This window comes from Falco rusticolus, chromosome 3 (assembly GCF_015220075.1).
Source record: "Falco rusticolus isolate bFalRus1 chromosome 3, bFalRus1.pri, whole genome shotgun sequence".
Lineage (NCBI taxonomy): Eukaryota > Metazoa > Chordata > Aves > Falconiformes > Falconidae > Falco > Falco rusticolus.
In genome coordinates, this window is record NC_051189.1 from 89,781,260 (window position 1) to 89,804,367 (window position 23,108).

At 37.7% G+C, this 23,108-nt stretch overlaps 1 protein-coding gene across 7 annotated transcripts in view; it reads left to right on the forward strand.

The window, feature by feature from the left end:
* ZCCHC2 (zinc finger CCHC-type containing 2) overlaps positions 1-23,108 on the forward strand; it is a 49,363-nt gene that overhangs the window by 18,558 nt on the left and 7,697 nt on the right. For 2 of the 7 annotated variants that reach the window (XM_037379080.1, XM_037379076.1), the window contains exons 3-12: positions 2,011-2,087; positions 4,530-4,601; positions 7,678-7,790; positions 9,632-9,726; positions 13,009-13,110; positions 14,813-14,870; positions 17,454-17,592; positions 19,102-19,163; positions 20,029-20,123; positions 22,843-22,971. In XM_037379080.1, coding sequence (XP_037234977.1) covers positions 2,011-2,087; positions 4,530-4,601; positions 7,678-7,790; positions 9,632-9,726; positions 13,009-13,110; positions 14,813-14,870; positions 17,454-17,592; positions 19,102-19,163; positions 20,029-20,123; positions 22,843-22,971 — 942 coding nt within the window. The remainder of the gene's footprint in view (positions 1-2,010; positions 2,088-4,529; positions 4,602-7,677; positions 7,791-9,631; positions 9,727-13,008; positions 13,111-14,812; positions 14,871-17,453; positions 17,593-19,101; positions 19,164-20,028; positions 20,124-22,842; positions 22,972-23,108) is intronic. The other 5 variants (XM_037379077.1, XM_037379078.1, XM_037379079.1 and 2 more) reach the window with 5 other exon arrangements.

Here is a 23,108-nt window from a genome sequence, read left to right on the forward strand (position 1 = left end):
GAGGGTTTCCGTAGGAGTCAGTCGTCTTTTGGCTTTGTTGGGGAGAATGAGAACAAGGCTTCAGAGCGTAAAGAGAAGTCTTCTGTGCAATTGCCAGCACAGTTTCCTTTCTTTGAAGAAATGAACATTATTGAAAACAGATTTATTCCTACCCTTTTTTCTCCCAATAAGATTAGCAAATCACTTGTCTACTCAAAATTTGTCTACACTATCCTGCAGATAGTGAAGAGCTGGCAATCTGGGAAAACTATTGCTATTCCTTTTGTCCTCATAAATGTTCTTTTTGTCTCTACTGTGGAGATTTAATTACACTTTGAAGGCATGCAATTTGAGAGGTTTAATTCCTTGCAAAAAAACCACAGAGAAACAATATGGCAGATTATAGACAACAAACCTGTTTCAAATCCTTTTAGAGTTCAAAGTGTTCATATTCACAAATTAGAAACACAAAAGGGAGACTGTCTTTAGCAACGCTCTTGAATTAAGTAACAAGCACAGAAAAGTTGAATAATTGAATCTAGGGAAGAGCTTAAATATTTCTCAGCATTTGTATTATCATAGTTAGAAACTACAGTGAAGGATCAGAATAATTTTGTTGTATTTGCTGTATTGGTATGTGATAGAGAATCCCTGCTACAGGAATCTTCTTACTGGGTTAGAAATAGCACTGGTAATAGAACATGGGTTTTATTCTCAGCTGTAACAAATATGATTTTTAGGAATCTTGACTTATGCTTACAGTAGAAGCAGTGTCATGTGTGCATGCCTGACTTAATCATCCTGAATGCATGTGTTGTGTCCAAAATAGATGTAGAGATGTAACACACCTCCTTGGGTTGTATATTCAAACATTTCTTCTCGGTCTAGCCATTTAGAATGTTTAAAAAGTAATTGTGGAAACTGAATTTTAAAGTGATCTGTTGAAACTGTGGAACTGAAGCTATGCAGCAAGCAACAACACTGTAATTACCTAGTGTATCACTTACTACACTGAAGCATGCAACATTAACAAAAAGAAGTTAAGGGAGCTGAAGTTAGTACATTGTGTAATAAAATTTCTTTATACTTGAGGGCAAATATATTTAGCATTGAGAACATTCAATAGTTTAAAACAAACATAATCCCATTAGAAAAGAAGTTTGTCTGTGAATGTTAATAGTGTTAGTTTCTGTAATTATGTATGCTAAATATATGCATGTAGTGAAATGCAATTTAAACCACTATTCTCAGTTCCAGTCATGGGAATCAACTTTTTAATTATCTTGAGAGTATTAACTCAGCTGATGGTATAAATTTTAACATTGGCTGTTAAGAAACTTTACTGCACCAAAACTTATGCCATAGTACTTTTTCTAACAGTGTTTTTATCTATACCGGACCAGCAAAAATTAAGGACACTGAACATTTGGCTTTTCATGGTATATTGATAGATTTTATTGTCTGGTCCTTAGCTCGTCTCAGATTTCTTTGCTTTGTAATAATCCTTGTTAACTGATAAAAATTAATTTATTTTAATTAATTGATTGTCTAGTGCTCCAACTCCCAGGTAAAGGGTCACAACCAGTGTACACCAACACACTTAGTGTCTGTCAGTCTTTCTACTAAGAAAGAACTGGAAGCAGTATCACTAGGTTTATATGCTGGTTTATTATTTCTTTAAGGAAATTGCCAATACTTTAATTGTCTAAGAGAACTAAAAGTTCTCTTAGAAATGGCATATGTGAGGGGGATGATACTTTAGTTGTAACTTTAACAAAATTCATTGAAGACTTTTAAGTTAGATGAAATGATAATGAGCTAATCTCCAACGTTGTGGTCAGGCCAGGGAAATACTTTTTAGAGAACAAGGATCCCCCTGCCCCCTGCAGTTTCTTACAGCAAAGTAGCATCTGAGAAAGAGGGGTTTAGTGAGTCAGTAAATGGCATACAGTGATTCTCAGAATGGCTAGGTAAATAGATACATTTTCAAACTGCAATTTTGGCATGGACAATAAGGTGTTTTTCTTTCAGCTGTACACATTGAGAAGATAACCCTGAAAGGAGTACCAAGAAAAAGGGCTGACAAACATTTGGAGTACACATTCAAAGTAAGCAAATAACCTCCAGAATATTAAAGCATTTGTCTTCATGATATCTGTGTATTGTAGATACATGCAGTTTGTTTCAAGTACCTGCTCAGAAGGCAGTTTTGAATTACATTAAGGTCTTCAGAGATATTCTTGGAATTATCCTACAATTCTTTTGGATTCTGTGTGCAGATCAAGTTTTTTATGTAATTGTGGGCATAAAGTGGGAAGTTGTAAAACACCAGCCATAGCTGGGTCTGTGACATCACTTCAGGAAACTTGGCTTTTGCTAGTTTGGGGAAAGCATTACAAAGAATTCTAAAACTAATTGATATTTGCTCAAATGGCATAGGAGTGCGGTTCTTGTGTCTACAGCCATATATATGGCGTGGATTCATATGGTTATCTTGGAACTCTTTCACCAACTTTTACCATTAAGAGGATGGCTCCTGTGGTATTTGACAAAACTGGGCATTTGTTTGTTTGGGGGTTTGTTTGTTAAGGTAAAACCAAACAGGCTAAAAATGTCAACAGTCTTGAAGGCCTACCTAGTATAGTTCTTATGTATTATAATAGCCAGAGGCAACATACAAAACAGTTATGTGAGTGAATTTTAAACAGCTTCTTACTACTTCGGAAAAGAAGCTTTCATTATTGAGCTCTGGTATTAAAGGCTGTAGGTGTTAAATAACAGCTGCTAAGGCCATTGGTGGTGATGTTCTAATTGAATCACAGGAGTGATTTCCTTAGCAAGGACTGACTAACATTATGAGTCATTTGGCTAGTAGATGTAAGTCTGGTAGTATACCAGGTTTGAACATAGAGTTAAATTTTATCTTTTTTTCCCCAAACAAAAGAAACTTTTAGATCAAACGTTATAATTGGCCATTTGATATGGGTCATGGGAGCTCTTTGAAGAGGCATTAAAAAAAATGGTATTTTGAGACATGGAAAATTGATGTGTTGATCCCAGAGTTCAATATCGTATATTTAAATGGATATGAATTACAGAGTTATTTATTTTCTGGTATTACTAGAAGTTTAAAATTAGAGTTAAATTGACATGTATACTATTTCTGTTTTTGAAGTAAAGTAGTGGCAACAGATACCTTGTTGTTGTTCATGTCTGAAGGTGAAATTTGCAAATTTCTGCACTCTTCTTATGCTGAGGACAGTAGTGTGCAATGTAGCCTTCGAAGTCTTCAAGGTTAACTTGCCCAAGTATTTCAACCTTGTCATAGATCTTTTGTCTGAGTAGTCTGTGAACCAAGTACTAGGAAAAATAAAAAAGTTTATACAGAATGTCCATATGGATTATTAATATTTAAAGTCACAAAACTATTTTGAAAATTCATCGTGTAGACAGATTTGACAGTGGTTTTGAATTTCTTTGTTAAAGGGGGAATGTGGAGATATTCTGGGAAGTATTTGAGTAAGCTTGAAACTCCTCCACCTCAGTTCTTTTAGGAAAGAGTTTCCTCATCTGTGCAGGTATATACTGTGATCCTCACTGCAGATCATTTTGTGCTTGCTCAGACACTGCTTTTTTTAAGGTTTAAACAGCAGTTACAGTCATGGCTTCCCAACTGAGAGCACTAAGAGTAGCTGGCATTTCTGGGGACTAAGCTGAAGGCAGTTGGTGTTTGATGTTATTCTGTCAGCCCTTGGGAGTAAATGAATGTTTATAATTACCATGTCCACTCCCATTACACAGAATCTTCCCATGCATGCAATGGGAACCTTAAGCTCAGAAGTGGTCTTAGAGCCAGGCAGCACTCATCTAACCAAGCTTACTTATTTTCTTCTCAAAATATGCATGTGAAGGTGCTGGTTTACTACTTGCATGTTGTGTCAGAAAAATAAACTACTGAAATTTTATACAAGCATATACCAAGATGCTGTCTGATTCTTCTTTAGTACTTGCAGTACTTTTTATGAATTGTATTGTGCAACAGCAACTATATGACCATGTAAGATTCAAGCCTGAGGCAGATAATTTTTTTTATAGGTAATGTAAACAGATACTTCTCTTCTTTATTTTGACTCCAAATAATGTCAGTGAATGCTCAGTCCAGTATATCTGACCTACATCGTTTTCTCTGGTACCTGGGGTTTGCAGTTAATGATGTCTGATGCAATTCCTGTAATTACAAAGCCTTCTGCTTGGCTTCTTTCTGAGTCAGGAAGCCAGTAACCTTCAGGAACTTCACTGCATTCACCTGAATTTCTTCATACTTCTTTTAGCCACAAGTAACATGAAGGTGGTCTTAAAATATACACTCAACATTAGTGTATGTCTTTGAAAAAGTACACCATTGTCTCTGTTTTGCCTGGTATTTAGTTGTCTGCAAGTGTTAACTCTTATACTGAGATGGTCAGATTCATGGAAATGTTAAGGTCAGCTAACTGGTGTGAAATCTGGAAAAAAGAATCCTTCCTCATTCTCTTTTCCTTTCTTACTAGGTAAACTGGTCCGATCTTTCAGTAACATGTGTAACAAAAACACACCAGGAGCTTCAGGAATTCCTGCTAAAAGTATGTATTGAAATAGAAGAGTAGTGTTTACACATCAGGTTTATAACGCCAAAAGTAGTCTAGGACAGTTGTGATATCTGGGATTTAATTACAGAAGCAAAAGCATGCTACCAGATTTGTGTACTTCACAATTGTATTAATCTTTTAAATCACGTATATTGTGATGGAGCAGCTTGACAGATGAAGAAGCTCAACAGAATATTTGGGGATTTTCCCAGGAGGAATCATTTTGTCTCATCTGAAATTGCTGTTATAATTTTAATTGAACTACCATAAAACTACCAGATGAGTTTTTAGTATTCCTCATAGAGTTAATGTAGGTACAAGCACTGATCATTTAGAATGACCTTAGAGTATCGTTTGTTGTTTTTAATTAATGAGGCAGAGCCATGAGCATAACAGTTCTCAATTTTACTGTTGTATTCTTCAGTAGAACAAAGGCAGGCATATTCACTATCACAAGGAGTTAAAATTGAGGAAAATCTAGCAACTACCTGTGCGTGTTTAAAAAAAGTGAATGTTCTCTAAGTTGTTCTTCCCTCTGCCCCAAGCAGGGAATGCATTTGTGTGCGTAGGCCACACATAGGCCCCATGAGTGTGATGACCTCGAATTGTGTGTTTCATTGCCAGTGTCTTAATATTTTGGGTTCCACCTATTCTGGGAAATTCTGTATTTAAACTCCTCACTGTTCAGGGGATTAATGAAAAAGCTGTTTTGAGCATAATTTGATGGCATCTGGTGTTCTTAACCACAGTGTTAATTGCAAGTGGAAAGCCAGTTACTGTACAAAGGTCTTGTTCACTCTTTCAATGCTCAGCATTATATGCTTTCCAGCATTGTAGAAATGAAGCAGTGAGTATTCACTGTTGCTTTAATCTAGTTGGAATATCTAGTCCCAAGAGTTCCCAGACCTTGGTTTGTGAGGATTTGAATTATGGATGGCATGTGTGGTTGCAGATGGGGTGTCCCACAACATAGGGTACATGCATCTGCTCCTGAGGAGAACCTTAAAAGCAGGGCTGTCTTACAGGATCCCGTGCAGCTCTGGTATGAGTGACCAGCTGCATGCCTCCTGTTCTCCTGCCTGTAAAGCAAAGACAAACACCAGATTCTGAAGTGGACTCTCTAATACCTACTTGCTGCCAGCAAGAGGAGAAGCCAGGAAAACAGGATCCAAAATACAGAGCCGTCCAGTTTGACTGATGGCAGCTTTTCAGATGTGGAATGTTCCATGTCCTGGCTTGACTGCTCCAGCAAAGTCTAGATATATAGAAGATGGGAAGGACAGCCACAGGCTGTTCTGTCAAGAACGTGCACAGCTGAGTTTGTTTTGGTTCAGTAGCCTTAAGTAGAAAAGAGAGAATTGTTGAATCAAGCAGGATAAAACTTATGCAAAACACTGTAGAAGTAAGAATGCTGTTCAGTTCATATGCACTTGCAATTTAGCCAGTCTGCATGGCATTGTTAACTAGTACGCTCTATTTCCTAGCAACAGAAAGACAGGAAAGAAGGCTCGAAATATTTGTTAGGGTTGATAGGAGTAAGATAACTGTAAAAATTGTTTCAGAATAGAAGCATCAATGGGAAAAACTAAGGTAGTAAATGGAATAACTTTGATAATTCATATTTAAAGAGCACCTTCTCTTGGGTCATAAGCATAAAAAGTTCCTTGCGTGTAGGAAATTACCCCTAATAAGCTTGTAAGTAACAAGGCTGTCTCATTACCTGAAGTTAAGAACTTAAAAAAGTTCTGGTTGTTTCCAGAGACAAATCTAAATACAAAACACCACGACAGGAGGTTTGCTTATCACCATGCTTCTGCAGTAGCTTTTTGGTACCTTTTGGTTAATACTATTTCTTAAGTCAGAGTTCCTCAACACCGTATATAAAAGCCAAAAAGGTCAGTTAAGAGCAGCTGCCTTAAGCACTTCTTTCTGTTTTTTAGAACTAATACAGTTTAGGTGCTATAACACTGTACTAATCTGATACTAACAGCACCTGCCTGTCTGGATTCCAGAAGTTCCCTTTATGTATGTTACCAAGCAATTATCTACGTTAGATATAGTGTCTCTTTATTAGTAGCACTTCATTCAGTGAAAGGATTACTTAATGCTTTGCTGTTATGCTGCTAGCAGGATGAAATATCCAGCTGGCACTCTGGATTGTGTGTATTCCAGATATGCAAGAGGAAGATGCTGTTCTAGTGTAAATTACTTAGTGCCGTTGATTTTAACTGATGGCAGGTGTTAACCAGATTAGCAACACAGGAAAAAAAAACAGTTTGCTATGGCAGTTTACCTTGAATTGCCCCAGAATTGAAAACTTTGTTGTTGTTTATTAATATAAATTAACAAATTTAATCAACTTTAATGTACTTTGGAAGGTTTAAATGTGAAAAATCTTTGTTCTAGGGAATATTTTTCATTTAAAATAGACATGTTCTTCAGTAGCAAGAATTTTGCCTTCTGAACTATGACATCAGAAGACCTCACTTCGTAATACTGGCACTGGAAGCAGTTACAATGACTTTCATAAGAGGTTTCAGTGTTGATGGCAGCTGGAGAGTGGCTTGCTGCTATTGATTAATCTCAGTATTGCCCACGGAAGTGTAGTGTATTATATAATTGAAACAGTCTCCTTTCTACCCGTTTCTTTAAAATAATTTAATGTAGCTAAGTTATGATAGTAAGTACAGTGCATTCAGTCCTCCCTGGTAATTTTCTAATGTTATTTTCCAACCTACTTTCTGTGTGTGAAAGATTTAAAGAAACAAATCAAAAGAGGCAGTAAATTACTATGGAAGGGAAGATGGTATTGGTAATTTCTGAATGTAGTTCTCTCAAATAGAGCTTTAAATTGTCTTAGACGTGGATTTGATGTCAGGATTTACAGCAAAGTGTTTCTCCAGCAAAACTAAATTATGATGATTTGTTGTACCTTTGGTCTGTAAATTACCTTACTCAAACTGGAACAATAGACTTTCTTGTTGATACCAAAAGGTATAAAGACTAATGGTGAACGAATACAGTCTTTAAAGTGTCAGCTACTCATTTTTCACATTAATCTTTTTCTCAGCTCCCGAAGGAACTGTCTTCTGAAGCATTTGACAAGACTATTTTAAGAGCACTAAATCAGGGTTTTCAGAAGAGGGAAGAACGAAGGCATGCTGATCTTGAGCCCATAATCAGGTAAATATTGTAGCAAATCCATCACCTGAAAAGTGATTTAAATCAAACTAGCTGGCTTTTAGGGACAGTGGAAATTCTGCTGCCTAAAAGCAATTTGTGAATGGGCAGGCAGTGAAAACAGATACTCTTGACACTTTTTTTCCTTTAAATTGAGACTTTTATTAAACTGTAATGAGTTACTTCTTCAGAAGTAATCTGAAAATATTTGTCCTGAGCAGCAGTATATAGCAATGATTGGCAATTCTGCAAGGGTCTTGCCTCCATTATACAAGATTACATTTAGAAATACTAGAAACAGTAACTCAGAGCACACATGTTCTAATTTTATGACAGGATAGAGTGAGATAACAAATTTGGAAAGAATAAACAGTGATAGTGAAACGTATATAAAATTAAATGTATCTCACACATTTGTAAGAAAATGGCCCTTACCTCATAACCTACTATTTAGTGATGAGAGTGCTTGCTGGTATGTGGGATGTGTTGGTTAAATTCTGTAACTCAGAACAGCAATATGAATTTGTATGTGCCTCTTTCTTCCCCCCCCCCCCCCCCTACAGATTCCTTGTTACATTTGTTCTTTTCTGTCAGGGTTGTTCAACCTTGTTCAAAACAAATTATTCGTCAGATTAGGCAGTATCTCAAGTTAGGGTACTTGTTGAAGAATCAGGCACCACTTTTTGAGCTCCTGCTCAGAACGTACTATGGGTCCAAGCATATCAGGTCTTTGGGTTTTGTCTTAATAGCTTAGTTAAAGAAGATACAGAGCTGCTGGTGCCTCAGCCTTTTCCTTCCCAATTCCCTTTTCTTCTGATCTGTAATATTGTCTGTCTTTATTGGCTTGATTGTCAAGCCAAAACCTAAATCTGTGCAAACAATTTTGGCTAACAAACATTCTGGTTTCAAATTAACAAACTTGTTAAATAGAGGTTGACTGAAGAGAATGTACTACGGTAATACAGAAAGGTTGTGAAGCCTCACTGCACAATAATTAGAAACCCAAGAGACTGAGGATAACCTTTGAACATATCCAACCGTGTCATAGTATGGCTCTATAACTACAATTTGCAAGTTATGTTTTGATTATATTAGAGTGCTACATGAATAATCTCATGAAAATAGCATTACTGTGTACAAATTTAATTTTCTTAAGAGTGTTGGTTTAGCATAAATATATACTTATTTGGGGGTCCTAAGTATGTGCCCAGTTCCCAAAAATTGCTCTCCCTTGCCCCACCTCCAAAAAAATAGAGCTGGATAGTGTTTCCTGGCAAGCAATAACTGAAAACTTGTTCTGGCATGTAAAAGCCATTCATTCTTGACCTGTTTTCTTACCTGAAGCTAGTAGAATTTGTCACAGACCCCTTAAGAACAGACTTAGACCAGTGCAGAGCAATGTGGAGAATCCCACTCTTTGTGCTCTTAGAGATAATTATGAAACTCAAATGCTGACATTATAGGTGAATTAAACTTTGTATTTAACCAAGTAAGTGTGTTTGAGGAAGAGGTGCATTGTATCGGAAAACTAAATGTGTTCTCAAAAAAACCCCAACTTTTTATGAAGTCCAGTGCTTTTTGACTCAGTCCAAACTCTGATAAATTGTTGCAGGTGGCTAAAATGTTTGAATTGGGATGGCTTAAAAGCACATGTCTTTTACATTAAAAAAAATTCATCATACCAATTTCCTGTACAGGCTGTTACACTGGCACTGAACAGCAAAGCTCAGAGTTTGGACTTCTTAAGAACTGACCGCTTTGCTTTTGAATGTACTGTAGTAGATTTTTGTCTTCTTTCTATGGAATATTACTTACAGTTTTACGAATTCTCACTTAAATTTCAGGCAGCTATTTTCAAATACATCACAAGCTTTTCTGCAGAATCAGAGAGTATACAACTTCTTCCAATCAATTTCATCAGAATCTTTGCACACTCACAGTAAGAAATATTCTGTTTTATGTAACAGTCTATAAAAAGCTATTCTTTCTGTTGTGTCTAATTACAGTTTTGTAATTATGTATTCATGTTACATTGTATTCTACTGGTCATGTTTGAACTTCCTGCCAATGAATAGTTGCTTCAGCAGATATTCTGAGATGCAGATGCTTTTGACAGTGGGAATGGGCGATGTAGCATCAGCTTGTGTTTGGTTTTTTTCTTTCTTTACCTCTGCACCATCATACTATTAAAATAGGTAATTATGAATTGAGTAGGTGCAACAGTTTGGGACTTTTTCCTTTTAAAAAGATCTTAAACTTTTGAACAAGAAGCTTGAGCTGACCCAAAAAATCACATCTGTTTTTGATTTGGTTTCTTTTATAGATGAACCATTTGTCTCGATACTTAAACTAAGATTCATTTTGGATACATAGTACATAAATGATGGGATAGCCCTAATTTCACAACATACAGAATCTTGTTCAGAGCATTTGAATTGCAGAGATTCCTTGGTGGTCCTCTTACCTACTTGTGCATTAGAAATTGTTTGTGCGACCGAAGCTTAACTTCTCTCTATGGATGCCTTAGGATGTGATCTTCGTTTCTGTTGAATCTTTTCTTCTTTCAGTACATGTTATAGTTAAGGCACTGACTGTGAGGCCACTGCCTTCAGAAGTTGCAGAAGATCTTTGTAAGGAGTTGAATAAGTTAAGAGTTTTCGAACAGACTACTCATAGGACCTTGGAAGAAAACAGAGTAATGATGGCTGACTTTAATTTGAGATGATATATGTGATCTGTGACAAATGTATTCTTTGCATGATGAGATAGGGCATTGTGATTAGGATAGAAGTTGTAGGTAATTTTGTGACTTTTTTTTTTTTTTTAAGTAACACTTGGGACATTCTTACATGGCAGTTTCATGAAAATGTTTAGTTAATGGTGTCCTGGATGGTTGTGAAACTGGCTGGAATTTACTGCTGTGAAAATTCTGACAACTCTGTTGTATTGAAAGGTTGCATGTGTCTGTATATTACATCTAGGTGGGAAAGACTTGCAAGTGCATTGTTGTACACGATGATAATTTGAAATGGTCTGAAAAAGAACCAGTGCCGGGTTCCATCACAACAGACTTGACTGGGTTAGTGCAGGGCAGAAATTACCTGCAGGGTAGGTAGATCAGAATGGTAAAATGGACAAATGTCAGTTCTGCAGGAAGTCTTACAGATTATAATGTGATCATAAATGGGAGATAACTTTAATAATAGTAAGTAAATAATTGGGTACATGAAAGTTCAACAGGATTTGTCAGATATGATAGATAGGATAAGGAGCTTGAATTGTTTGGCAGAGAGGAGGAAAGACTCCAATGGAAGATGACTTAAGTCTTCAAATACCAGAGGGTCATGATGTAAAGAGGGTGATCTGATGGACGAGATAAAAAGGACTGGGCTTAACTTACGAGGATGACTAGGACCAGGGGCAGGCAAGAATCTGGTGATTACCAGACAAGTCCAAAGCAGTGAGGCAGGTCTGAGGTCAAGGCAGAAAAACAAGTCAGTTGGTTAGGGTTAAGAACAACATCAACAAGGGACATGGTCAGTCACAAGCATAGCTGCAGTGCACCCGGGCGAGGGCCTGAGCTCTCAACCCAAAGGATGGGGACACCCTGGATGAGGCCACTGCCAGTTCTTTTCCCAGGAGTCTCACCCAAAATTACAGAATGGCACTGTATCGAATTGAATCTTGAGCACAGGCAGGTGAAGCCCTTGGGAGGACAGGGGAAGAGGTTGCAAAGCCCATTGGCGTGGTTCAGGACCCTGACACTGAGTTAGATATTAGACGTTTCGTGAAGACAGTGCAATAAATTTAAGCATAGTTGATTTTCTTTTGAGAAGGGGGACTGGGTGGCTTGTCCGGGGTAGCTCACAATCACATTTCCTATGATGCAGGGTAACAGAAGCTGTACTAAGACAGAAGTACTCACCCTGCTTATGGCCAAAGTCACCACAATTAAGTGGCTCATGATTTTTTGGGTTTTTTTATTGATGGCCTCTGTGTTTTTCTAGGTTTCCTGTTTGTGATTCCTGGAATCCTGCTAATACTTGCAATTGCAAGTTAGCCCATGGTGGTGTATTTCAAATGTGGTGATAGTGTTGGGGGAGGGGGAGGAAGTGTATCTTTAAGGAAAAAAATCTCATCGTAGTTCTCAAATCAGATGTGCAGAATTAATTGGCAGACAAAGCATTTGTGGCTTAAATTGGTCTTCAGTTGCTATTTAGATTTGGGGATAAAGGTAATATCTCTTCACAGAAATAGAAAAATACTCTTTCCAAAGAATATGGTTTTAGTAAAACTTGTGTGGAAATAAATTCTGTGTTCAGTGAAGGGTCTTTATACCTTAAATAATACTTGGGATCTCACACTGAATAATATATTCAGTGAGCATAATTATGCCACCATGGTTCCATTAAGGAGGAAATCAATGACACTTCTCCAGGTTGGAGTAGACTTCTGATTCCAGCAGACTGTATTACAGCATGGTCTCTGGGGATTTAGTATCTTCAAAACAGACAACATTCGGAAGGATCTTCCTATCAAAGTTTCAAGCTCCTAAGCAGCAGCTCTCATGCTTTTACCTGCACTAACTTGGAACTTTTTGAGAGGGAAAGAGTAGACTCATAGAGTTAGATTCATTTCCAAACTAAGTCTTTTTTCAGAGCAGGGCAGTGCTATTTTTGCAACAAAACTGTAAATATTATTGCCACTTCTTTTTACATCCTGTCTGGCATAAAGAAGCAAAAATTGTGCATGGAGACTATGTTAGATGCACTAGAAGACTTCAGCCCAAATTAGGTCTCTTTCAGCAGGTGAATGAATTGATAATGGGAGGAGTGTAACTTGTTGCAGAAGAATTCTAGTAACAGTTGTTGATCTCCTTGCGTTTCCTGCTGTAACACAAAAAGATTATTAAAAAAAAAATCTGAAAGGCAGGATAATAGGAGTATTTCTAATACTATCATCACAATCCAAACCTTTTAAAATGGCACCATAGCTTTAAAATTGTTTTGCACACTCCTTTCTTCAAAATAAAAGTATCTCCATAGAGCCTTTGCTCTTAGAGATGGCCTGCTTTGAAGGAGATGATGATCAAATTACTGCCACGTGCAAACCAGTAAGTTCAGTCTTCCATTTCCCCAGCTTCCAGTTTAGTGCAAGCATTCAGGAACTGTCTAGTTGTTCAAGATCTATAAAGTTACTACGTGAACTTTATTCTCTGCAGGTAACTTACAACCCTCTTTGAAGACGGTTAAGGCACCAGAACACTTCAAGGAGGACAGTTCAGAAGCTTCAAGTCAGGAGGAAGGTAGTTGTGTACTCAAAGGTGGTTCTTCTCTGAGAAATTTTACCACACTCAGTTCTGGAAATCATACAGTTGGCTGATTTCTTCATTGGTACAAAGTTGAGAGATGTGGATGAAATCTGCTATGTAAATGAAGATTTTTTGGTATACTTCCAGCAGTTTCCTTAGGAGGTTGCTATATAATTCAAGGAGTGGGAGTGTTTGTAGACAGCTCGGAGGCAGAAGTTCACAGCTGTGTTGAGCAACCAGGAAGATATATTCTACAGTTTACTTAAGCCAAGATTGTTTGTACCTTTTCATGTCTTTACATATTCTTCAGTTACCAGGGTTCAAAGTTGAGTACACTATTTCAAGAGTGGCAGACAGTTTTGCATTTAATGTGCCGAATTTGTCTAGCTTTTAGTTTTACACAGAAAGGATGTTCAGGTTTCCCTCTTATTCTTAACCTAGGCTGCTTTTGTACTCTGGACTGTTTGTAAGGACTGTTTGGGACTGTAGTGAGTATTGATTACAGTCTGAAAGCTGGTGTTTTCCAAATACCTCAAAAACAGTTCATATGAGGAAGCAGCGGCCTAGTGGCTGGTCAGTAATTTCATTCTGAAAGGAGTGGCAAGCTAGTTTTGCGTTCTTTTCAGTAGCGAGCAAGTATAAGGTAGGTGGAAAGGATGAGAAATGGGACTAATAGGTGAACATGGACCACTGAACACTTACACTGACACCACTGTTAACCCCGTTACACATCAATAACTAATAAGAAGCTTGCAGTTGATCTTATATGCAATCAGTTATCCACATATGCAGTTCAGACAGCTTTTCATTTTTTAAAAAAATCATTACTATATTCTTCTTTAGAGTTCAGAACACACAAGTAAATTTACAGTATATTTGGAAATTGCCCAAATAGCATTTTGTATACTGTCCTCAAAAAAAAAAAAAAGGCATTCTGAATGCATTTGTATTATTTTAGTGAAATGCTATCAGAAGTTTAAAAATTGTGATTTTTTTTTTAAGTTTGTTTTTTCAAATCATAATTTGGACTTATGTGTAGCATTGAGGAGTTCAGGCAAAAAGGTAGCTCCAGGAAGGCTACCTGTTCATCAACAGGTAGAATTAAGAAAAGTTGCTGCTGTTAAAATTTAATGGGTGCCTCAAAGAAGAGTTGGCTGTGTCTCTGAAGTTCTTGTTTCTTGTTTGAGGCAGTGTCTCTTTTTGTCATGTGTAATTTGTAAAGCTTTACTTGCGTAGTGAATTTTGAGGTTCAGAATATAATACTTCTGTCTAAGACTTGTCTTCATTCACGATTTGGAATGTGTGATGTAGTTCTGAGATGGATTTTAGCAGTTCAGAAAAAATTACAAAAGTCTGTACTTCTCTGACTGAACGCTTTCTTCTCTCCATCCTTTCACACTGGGTGATACTCAGTCACGCATTTAGTCCTTAGGATTAAATACAGAGGTGAGCAAACATAAACAGTTGTTATAGTTGCTATTTTTCTGTTTCATTCTTTTATGAAATGGAAGGTAAAGAGTCTTGATTACACTGTGTACAAACTGATCTGTCTTCTATGCAACAGTTAATTTCAGCACTGTAAATTAACCCTAGCGTATTTAACAGACATGTCTTCTACTAAGTGTTGGGTAGTGATGGGAAGATGAATTTGTTGAACTGACCTAAAAGAGGAAATAGGAATTGCTGTTGAAATTATGCTTTAATTTTTTTCCAGATGTAATGCAACACACAGCAGTTCACAAGAAACATAATGGAAAAAGTCCTGTTGCCAAGTAGGTACTAGAATGTAATGTGTCCACACTGCATTTCTGAACTTCATTTTTCTAGTGCTTTGAGAGTATGAGTTTCCTTCCAGATTAAAGGTTGTTAGTAGGGGTTTTGTTTGATTGTGGTGGGGTGTTCTTGTTTTATTTTGTGTTGTTTCAGAGGCATTATTAACTTAATCCGTATTAAGAAAATATTTCAAATGATCATATTTATAAGTCTTTTTTCCTGAATTTTGTAAGTCTTCTCTGCTTGGGTAGATATTTTGATTTGTGTTTATAAGCCAAGTAACATAAATTTGTATTACATGTATTTTTCCCATGTGCATGCATACACTAAAAATTTGCAGTGCTGTTGATTTTAAGATTTTCTTCAGTGGCTTCAAAGATGACCTCGTAGGAGAAGGTAGTCCATTCTTCCCCTTGCTTAGTAGCAAAAGCATGTAAACCTTGCTGGTTTATGTCCATTGTACATTAAGGTAGTTTATTGAAGTTGAGAGGTTGGCCCCTGTGAACTTCAGAAAGTTCAACAAGGCCAAGTGCAAGGTCCTGCACGTGGGTCAGGGCAATCCCAAGCACAAATACAGGCTGGGCAAAGAATGGATTGGGAGCAGCCCTGAGGAGAAGGACTTGGGGTGCTGGTGGATGAGAAGCTCAGCATGACCTGGCAGTGTGCATTTACAGCCCAGAAGGCCAACGGGATCCTGGGCTGCATGGAAAGAAGCATGGCCAGCAGGTCGAGGGAGGTGATTGTCCCTCTGTGCTCTGCTCTCCTGACCCCCACGTGGAGCACTGTGTGCAGCTCTGGGGCCCCCAGCGTAAGAGGGACATGGACCTTTTGGAGCAAGTGCAGAGGAGGGCCGTGAAGATGATCAGAGGGCTGGAGCACCTCTCCTCTGAAGTCAGGCTGAGAGAGTTGGGGTTGTTGAGGCTGGAGGAGAGAAGGCTCCGGGGAGACCTTGTAGCAGCCTTCTAGTACCTAAAGGGGGGGCCTGTAGGAAAGCTGGAGAGGGACTTTTTACAAGGGCTTGTTGTGATAGGACGAGGGGGAATGGCTTTAAACTGGAAGAGGGTAGATCTAAATTGGCTATTGGGAAGAAATTCTTTACTGTGAGGGTGGTGAGGCCCTGGAACAGGTTGCCCGGAGAAGTTGTGGATGCCCCATCCCTGGCAATGTTGAAGGCCAGGTTGGATGGGGCTTGGAGCAACCTGGTCTAGTGAAGGGTGTCCATGCCCATGTCAGAGGGTTTTGGAACTATGTAATAGTTAAGAAGGTCCCTTCCAACCCAGACCATTCTATGATTCTATATATGCTTTCAGATATGAAGTAGATAATGTGAATTTACCTATTAACATATTTTGACCAGAAACTTTAGATATGTTTGCACATAGTTGTGCAATACTTCAACTGTATTAAGAGAAAAAATGGATACAAAATTTATTGTGGTTTACAGTTTTGTTCTCTGTTGTTTTATCTGTAGAATGTATTTATCTTTGGGGGGGGGGGGGGAATTACCTGGAATTACAATAATTAGAATATAAACATAGCACAAAAGTGTTGATGATGGTTCACAGATCTTTTACGGAAAAGATTCCTGTGAAATTACCGGTTGGACAACTTAGTGATTTGTTTTATAACCCGCCTACTTACTTTCAGCTTGCATTTCTTCAAGAGGAGAATGTCATCTTGACAAAATCTCCGATTATACTAGTGTATATATAACCTACTATGAATTCATAAGAGTGGCAACCAAACTTACTAGCGTATAGTTACATCATTTTCTTATTCAAAGTATAATAAAGTACACTAAAACTGACAGTAGGAGGGCATGGGTTTGTACAGTATATGAAAAGTGTATAGGTCTGTGTGCCCTGCTGACTCTGTCAGAACTCTGACTGTTTTTCCAGCAGTCTTTGTTGATCAGTGCCCTCAGACCTAGTTAAATATTGCTTCTGACCAGCTGCTAAGAGAAGCTTCAGTGGAAAGAATTATAAAGTCCAAAGTAAATGCCAAGTGCAACTCCCCTTTCCCAGCACTACTCAAAACTAGCAATCCTGAAGGTAAAAATATAAAGCAAGACACCTATTTTGAAATTCAAACAAACACAACTGCAGTATGATCTGTAAGTAGCCATGCTTTCCTTTTCTTAAATATGGTGAATTCTGAAATAAGGATTACAAAGTAATTCCAGGTTTGATTTTCATGATGAGGAAGAAGAAAGGTGAATTCGGAATACATTTCTATCTGGAAAATTTCCCCATGTCTAGTGTGAAAAAAGCAAACAAAAAGACTGTTTGAAATATCGATGGAACCTCTTCTCTCAAGTACTGTTTCCTACAAATTCTGTTCTGAGTTTTGCCTCAAATTAAAGTAGGCGAATGAGAAAGGAACTTCAGTTATGTTCAGATCATTAGTATAACTTTAGAGCACAATAACTCCTGTAATTACATTTTTTAAATCTCTTGAGAATTTGTAGAGTTTTCTGAAAGCAAAATACTGCAGTTTCCCAACGTGATGCAAAAAATGTGCGTGTTGGTGAGAAAGCCTGCAAGTTTGTTCGCAGTGGCATAACTTTTGTTTTTTCCTTTCAGCAGCACTAGCAGTGCAAAATGTTCTTCACTGGATAGCCTTAACATACAGCACTCTGAGCAAAATGGGGTAATGGACTGGAGAAGAAAAAGCTGTATTGTCCAGCAGCTCCCAGAGCACTGTACAAACCTACTTGACCAGGTGCGTTGCTGGATTTTCTTTACAGTAGTATTCCGAGGCACTTCAGAAGGCTGTCCACTACACATGATTAAATTTAGGTTTAAAAGATGAAGAGCCCTGCTAAAATTGTACAAATAAGTGTCAAAGTTCAAGTTGCTACTGACTTACCTGGATTAGAAAAAACTCGTAATTACTCACCACTGTCTTAAAGTTGCATATTTTGTTTATGAATTTGTAAATAAAATTTCCCAGGAGGTTATAAGTAATCAGAAAAGTCTGATGTTTGATTTCTAATCAGACACTTTCCTATTACTGTAACATATTGTCATCAGGGAGAATTTCAGAACACCTGGGGAATTTCTGTGTTATTCCAAGGAAGAAACTAGAAGCTCTATTAATAACTAAACCATATTCATGCTACAGTAGGGACAACAGGTTAATATTCTTTCTATTTTATCTGCATTATCTAAGTAACTTAAGTATTAGTCTTTGAAAAAGTTAATAGCAAGATGCATATAAACTTTGTGAGATTTGTGTCTCTTCAGTAGTCAATTCTGGTGTGAGTATAGTTGAGAAGAATATTTATAAATAAAATCATCTATTGAAATTGGGAGAAGGAAGGTTGCTCAGTGCTTATATCTGAAAAGCCTTGAACGTTAGAATTACCTGATATTAGTCTTACTCTAGAGAATTTGGCTATTGATTATTATGTGGGGAATAGCAAGCCAAACAAAAACAGTTTCTTCATTTCACAAAGCAGGATAATGAATTGAGATTTGCTTCTAAAAAGCAAATGGGTAGACTGCATCAAAGCTTGAAATATGGCAAGCTTGATGCAAGAAAAAAATTAATACGCTAAAAAAAAAAAGCTGCTTCCTATTTAAAGGATGTCCAAATACAGTATGTTTAGCCAGAGATTATTTCTGAGTTTTCACAAATTTTACTCCTTTGCCAAATATGAGATATTACTAGCAGCTAGTAATAGTATACTTAAATAATTATGCACGTTATGTTTTTTCTTACATGCTTCTAGGCTGTATTCCAGAGTTTAGTTTAGCAGCAGGCTCAAGTTTAAGGCTGTGTACCTGCTTTGTCACTATGTAAAAATAATTTTCCACATGTATTTCTCATCCCCCAACCATCAAAGAATTCCACTTAAATCAGTTTTAAATTCTGTAGCCCCTTAAGCCTTGTGAGTAGCCTTTTTAGCAGGTATGTGATGAAACACATTTGGGTTTATTCTCAAGAGGAAAGACAGCATGCAAAACAATAATATTCTGACATCTTCAGAATATTTGCAAGTAGTAATTTGCTGAGTATTTTGCTCGTAATGGCATAAACACAAAACCAGATGCATTATTCTAAAGGCCAGGATGCACTGTACAAGTAGTTGTTTGTATGGTTGTAACACCTGTGAGCGCCCTAGTCTTCGACTCGCGGACCTTGTCAGTCTGTAAAGGGGGGGGGGGGTGTTGGCTTTTGTGATACAAATTCTGTTGTTTGACTTGCATCTTTGTATTTTCTGTCTAGCATACAGCGGAAAAACGTCTGTCTACAGTAAGCAAGAAGAAAGGAAAGCCACAGCTGGAAAAGTAGGTTTCCAATGTAACCAGTAATCCAGAAACAAAGTGTAATGCATTCACTTTGATAAACAGAGTCTACATCAATTAGGTGCTTTGTTTTGCTGTTGTGAAACAAGAAATAACATAGTGTGAAGCCAGTCTACATAAAAATCCTTATTTTCTGAAAAGAAGTAATTTGAAAAATAGAATGTAATTGTACACATTCATTTCTTGAAATGTCAGTTGTAATTTAGCAAAAAGATAAAGGAGCAGAACTAGGTTCTTAACCGATATGGAATTGCTTTTTTTCCCCGTATATATTTATTTGAAAGTTAAAAGACGTAAGGCTGTCCAGAAAACACTCAAAATCAAATAAGGATTGACAGCAACCTTTAATATTACCCAGTGGGTGGTAACTTGCTGAAATACTTTATCGAAGATAATCTGCACATCAGAGAGCTTCAGAAATTCCTGTGGCCTACACAATACTGCATTGTGAGGAAGTGAAAATATTTCCACCCTTTCCTACTTCCAATTTGACTTTGCCATTTTGTTACTCTCTAGCCAGATGCTTTTATGCTGGTCTGGCTTGTAGCTGCGTTGTACATGTCATCGTTCAAAGATGATTTCAGTATCAGCTGCACCATTTCTTTTTTTGTGTTTTCTTTTTTAGATCTATATTTATAGTGTTTAGTAACACTGCTTGCAGTTTAGTTCCTCGTATCCTGCACTAAGAGCCTTTACGTATTACCTACATTTGTTGTTACACCTCCTAAATATAACATGTCTGGCCTGGAGTCACTGCCTTTGTTTACAGTGGCATTATATGTTCATTCATGGTTGGTTATTTGTGCTCATACATTTGAAAAAAAACCCATGAAAATTATTTACACAGGGAGAAAGCAAAGAAAACTGACTGCCGGTTGAATAACAGGACTAATGGAGTTAGAGTTGCAGCATCACAGCACATCCGTACAGGGACAGCAAAAGGTAAGATGGTTTTTGGCAGGTTGTTTTTAGGAAACAGAATTTCCATCTTTGCTGGTTTATTCATTGTTCTGCTGTAAAGGGGAAATTGCAAGTCCAAAATCTGTTTTGTTGCAAGTCAGCATGTTGGCTGTCCAGTCTGTTCTTTGACTTGCTGTATAGAACGTGCTAGACTCAGCCTTCTATATGCAGTTGCGTAGGGTGTGTTTCTTTTTGTGCGTAACTGGAAGAATACTAGTGAAGTCTCCATAAGTTGCCTTACATGGAGGAGTAGTTGCAGAAACAGTTACCGTTGAACTACTTCTATATAAAATTTAGCTGTCCGAGTGTGTGGAGGTCCAGCAGTTCTCTTTGCAGCTTACTAGTTTCTTCAGCTGTTCTGGAATGGTCCATGAGGAACCTGTATAAAAGCCCTCTGGTGCGAACCATTGCTGAACTGTAGTGTGTAAACCAAGTCACTACTGAGCTACAACACAGAACTGTGTGTGCTACCCTGACAGGGTTTTCAAGTTTGGGTAATCCAACAAAATCCAGTGTCTACGCCAAGGCTTGTGTATATCAGTCAGTTAGAAGACAAAATGGTGTTTGTGTTCTTTCAGTAAATTGAGTCTCCAAGCTTTATCGCAAATTTCTGAAGGGCTGCTTTACCCATTGACCTTGCCACCTTGATATTTTCTAAGCTCCCAGTAGCAGTTGAGCCTCTCTGATACTTCGCTCTCATGAAGAAAGCCAACAAAGAACTTGCCTTGTTCTACACCACCTAACTGGCATAAGTGTTGAAAAGACTCTTTCAGAGTGCCTTGTCTGGCTCTTGCTTCCACTTGGGGTACAGTCTTGATTAAGCTTTCATTCTTTCTTCTCATTGCTTCTCACCTTTGGGAGTTGCAGGTGGATTCCATTCTGAATTATTGTCATGTGTTTTGTGTGCAGTTTTTGTTACCTTCTACAAACAGTATTTGAGTAAAACTTTTAAGGATTTATGGTTCACAAACTTAGGAAAACCAGGACAATTTTAGAAAGCTATAGCTGAGGTCTGTACAAGCAGAAAACATGCTCTACAGAACAGCTTTGCTGCGTACTTTTTTGATTGATTGCTGTTCTTGCTGGGCAAAATGCGCTGAGCTTACTGAGCTTTTACGAACGATGATAACTGTAAGAGGTGCAATTTTGTGTGACATAGTGCAAAGTTAAATAGGGAATGCTTCGCCATAGGAGTTCTGTCTGCTTACTAGCCACTACTCTGCAGATGTGAAATTGCCTGCCTGACGATGCTGTTGGGCAGTTAAGGCCACTTCAAGAAGAAACTGCAAGCCACAGAGGCTGGAGGCAACCAAGTCCTGTCAGAGATGAGCTTTCTGCCTGTGTGTTTGTGTACAAACATCAAAATGTCTTTTGAGAAAAACTATTGGAGACATAGTCTAAAGAAAAAAATCCAAGTTGCAGTCTGAATCTCTGCCTGGTTTTATATAGCCAGTCTTGGTTTGAAATGTTCTATTTTGAGGCAGTAACTCTTCAACTGCATCGTGTTTCCTTCTGTTTTTTTCTCCCTATTTTTAGCTTTTCTGAGGCATTGGTTAGTTACACTTGTAACTTTGAAGACTTGATACTTAGCAATTAGCACTTTAGACTCTCGCTTTCAGTGATGTGAGGTTGACACTGCTGCTCGAGGTTATATTAGATATTTAAAATACTTGTTAAAATAATTTGACCAATGACGGGTTTAATCCAGGAAATTATTTCAAGAATTAAAGCATTTTTGATTATTTCCTCCAGCCTGTTCAATTTGCAGTAGCAACAATAAATTGTTTAATAAAGTATAAATAAAATATTAATTTATTAGAATCAATAAAGTAAATAGTGTTCTAATTTTTGTCCTGGAGTTTAGCCAACCAAGGTTTTGGGGTTGGGGTTTCCTTGAAGCTAGTGTCTGGCGTACATTCTGAGAGGGGGTGGATCTGTCTTATTCCTTCACCTGTGAGGCTGAACTTGTAAACCAGAACATACTAGCTACCCACCCTGAAAGCTGGTTTCTAGGAAATGAATTTCCCATGATCCCGTTCAGAATTTTGAAAACAACTTTACACTTTTTTTTAGTTCATCTCTTTTTTAAAAAAACAGGGTTTTTTGGTAGTTTGCTTAAAGCGCTTTCTGGAAGAGTTAATCATAAAAGGTGTATTATTTTGATGTGGCTTCCTGAGTTACCTTTCTGCCTTTGCTGGTATGACCAAGGAGTATTACATCTCTTTGAATGGAAGTGTTTGGCTGCTACTATTCAGAGGAAATGGCTGCTCAGAGAGGCTGTGGGGTCTCCTTCCCTGGAGACATTCAGAGCCCACCGGGATGTGACTGCAACCTGCTCTGAGTGAACCTGCTAAACGCAATGGCCTCCAGAGGTCCCTTCCAACCCTGACCATTCTGTGAAATAATTATTATTGTAGTGCAATTTGGTATGAGCGTCACAAAATTTATGAAGGGTGATCATTCTTTTCCCAACTCTGCATTAAATATCATTTTTCAATGTTACCAAGGATTCAGTCATTGCAAATTTAAGGTCAAAGACCAGTCCTGAATGCTGGCAGTGGGAATGCTAGGAGTACAGGGCACAGATGCAATTAAGTAGGAACAAACAATGATGTAAACTAGTGTGAGATGTGAGCAAACCAAAATAACCTCACTTGCGTATACTGAGATTAAAAATAAAAATGCCAATTTTTATTTTTAGATCTGAATTTGGATGCTGGATCTGGTCATGATACATGTGGAGAAACATCATCTGAAAGTTACAGTTCTCCTTCTAGTCCACGACATGATGGGAGAGAAAGCTTTGATAGTGAAGAAGAAAAAGACAGAGGTTGTATTTATGGAGAGTGTGCATGAATTTTTATATTCCTAGACCAGTCTCTTCCTTGTATTGATTTTAGTTAGTGTCCCAGTTTTATTGGCTGCTTTTATTTCTGAACCAGCCACAGAATACATTTTGCTTTGTAG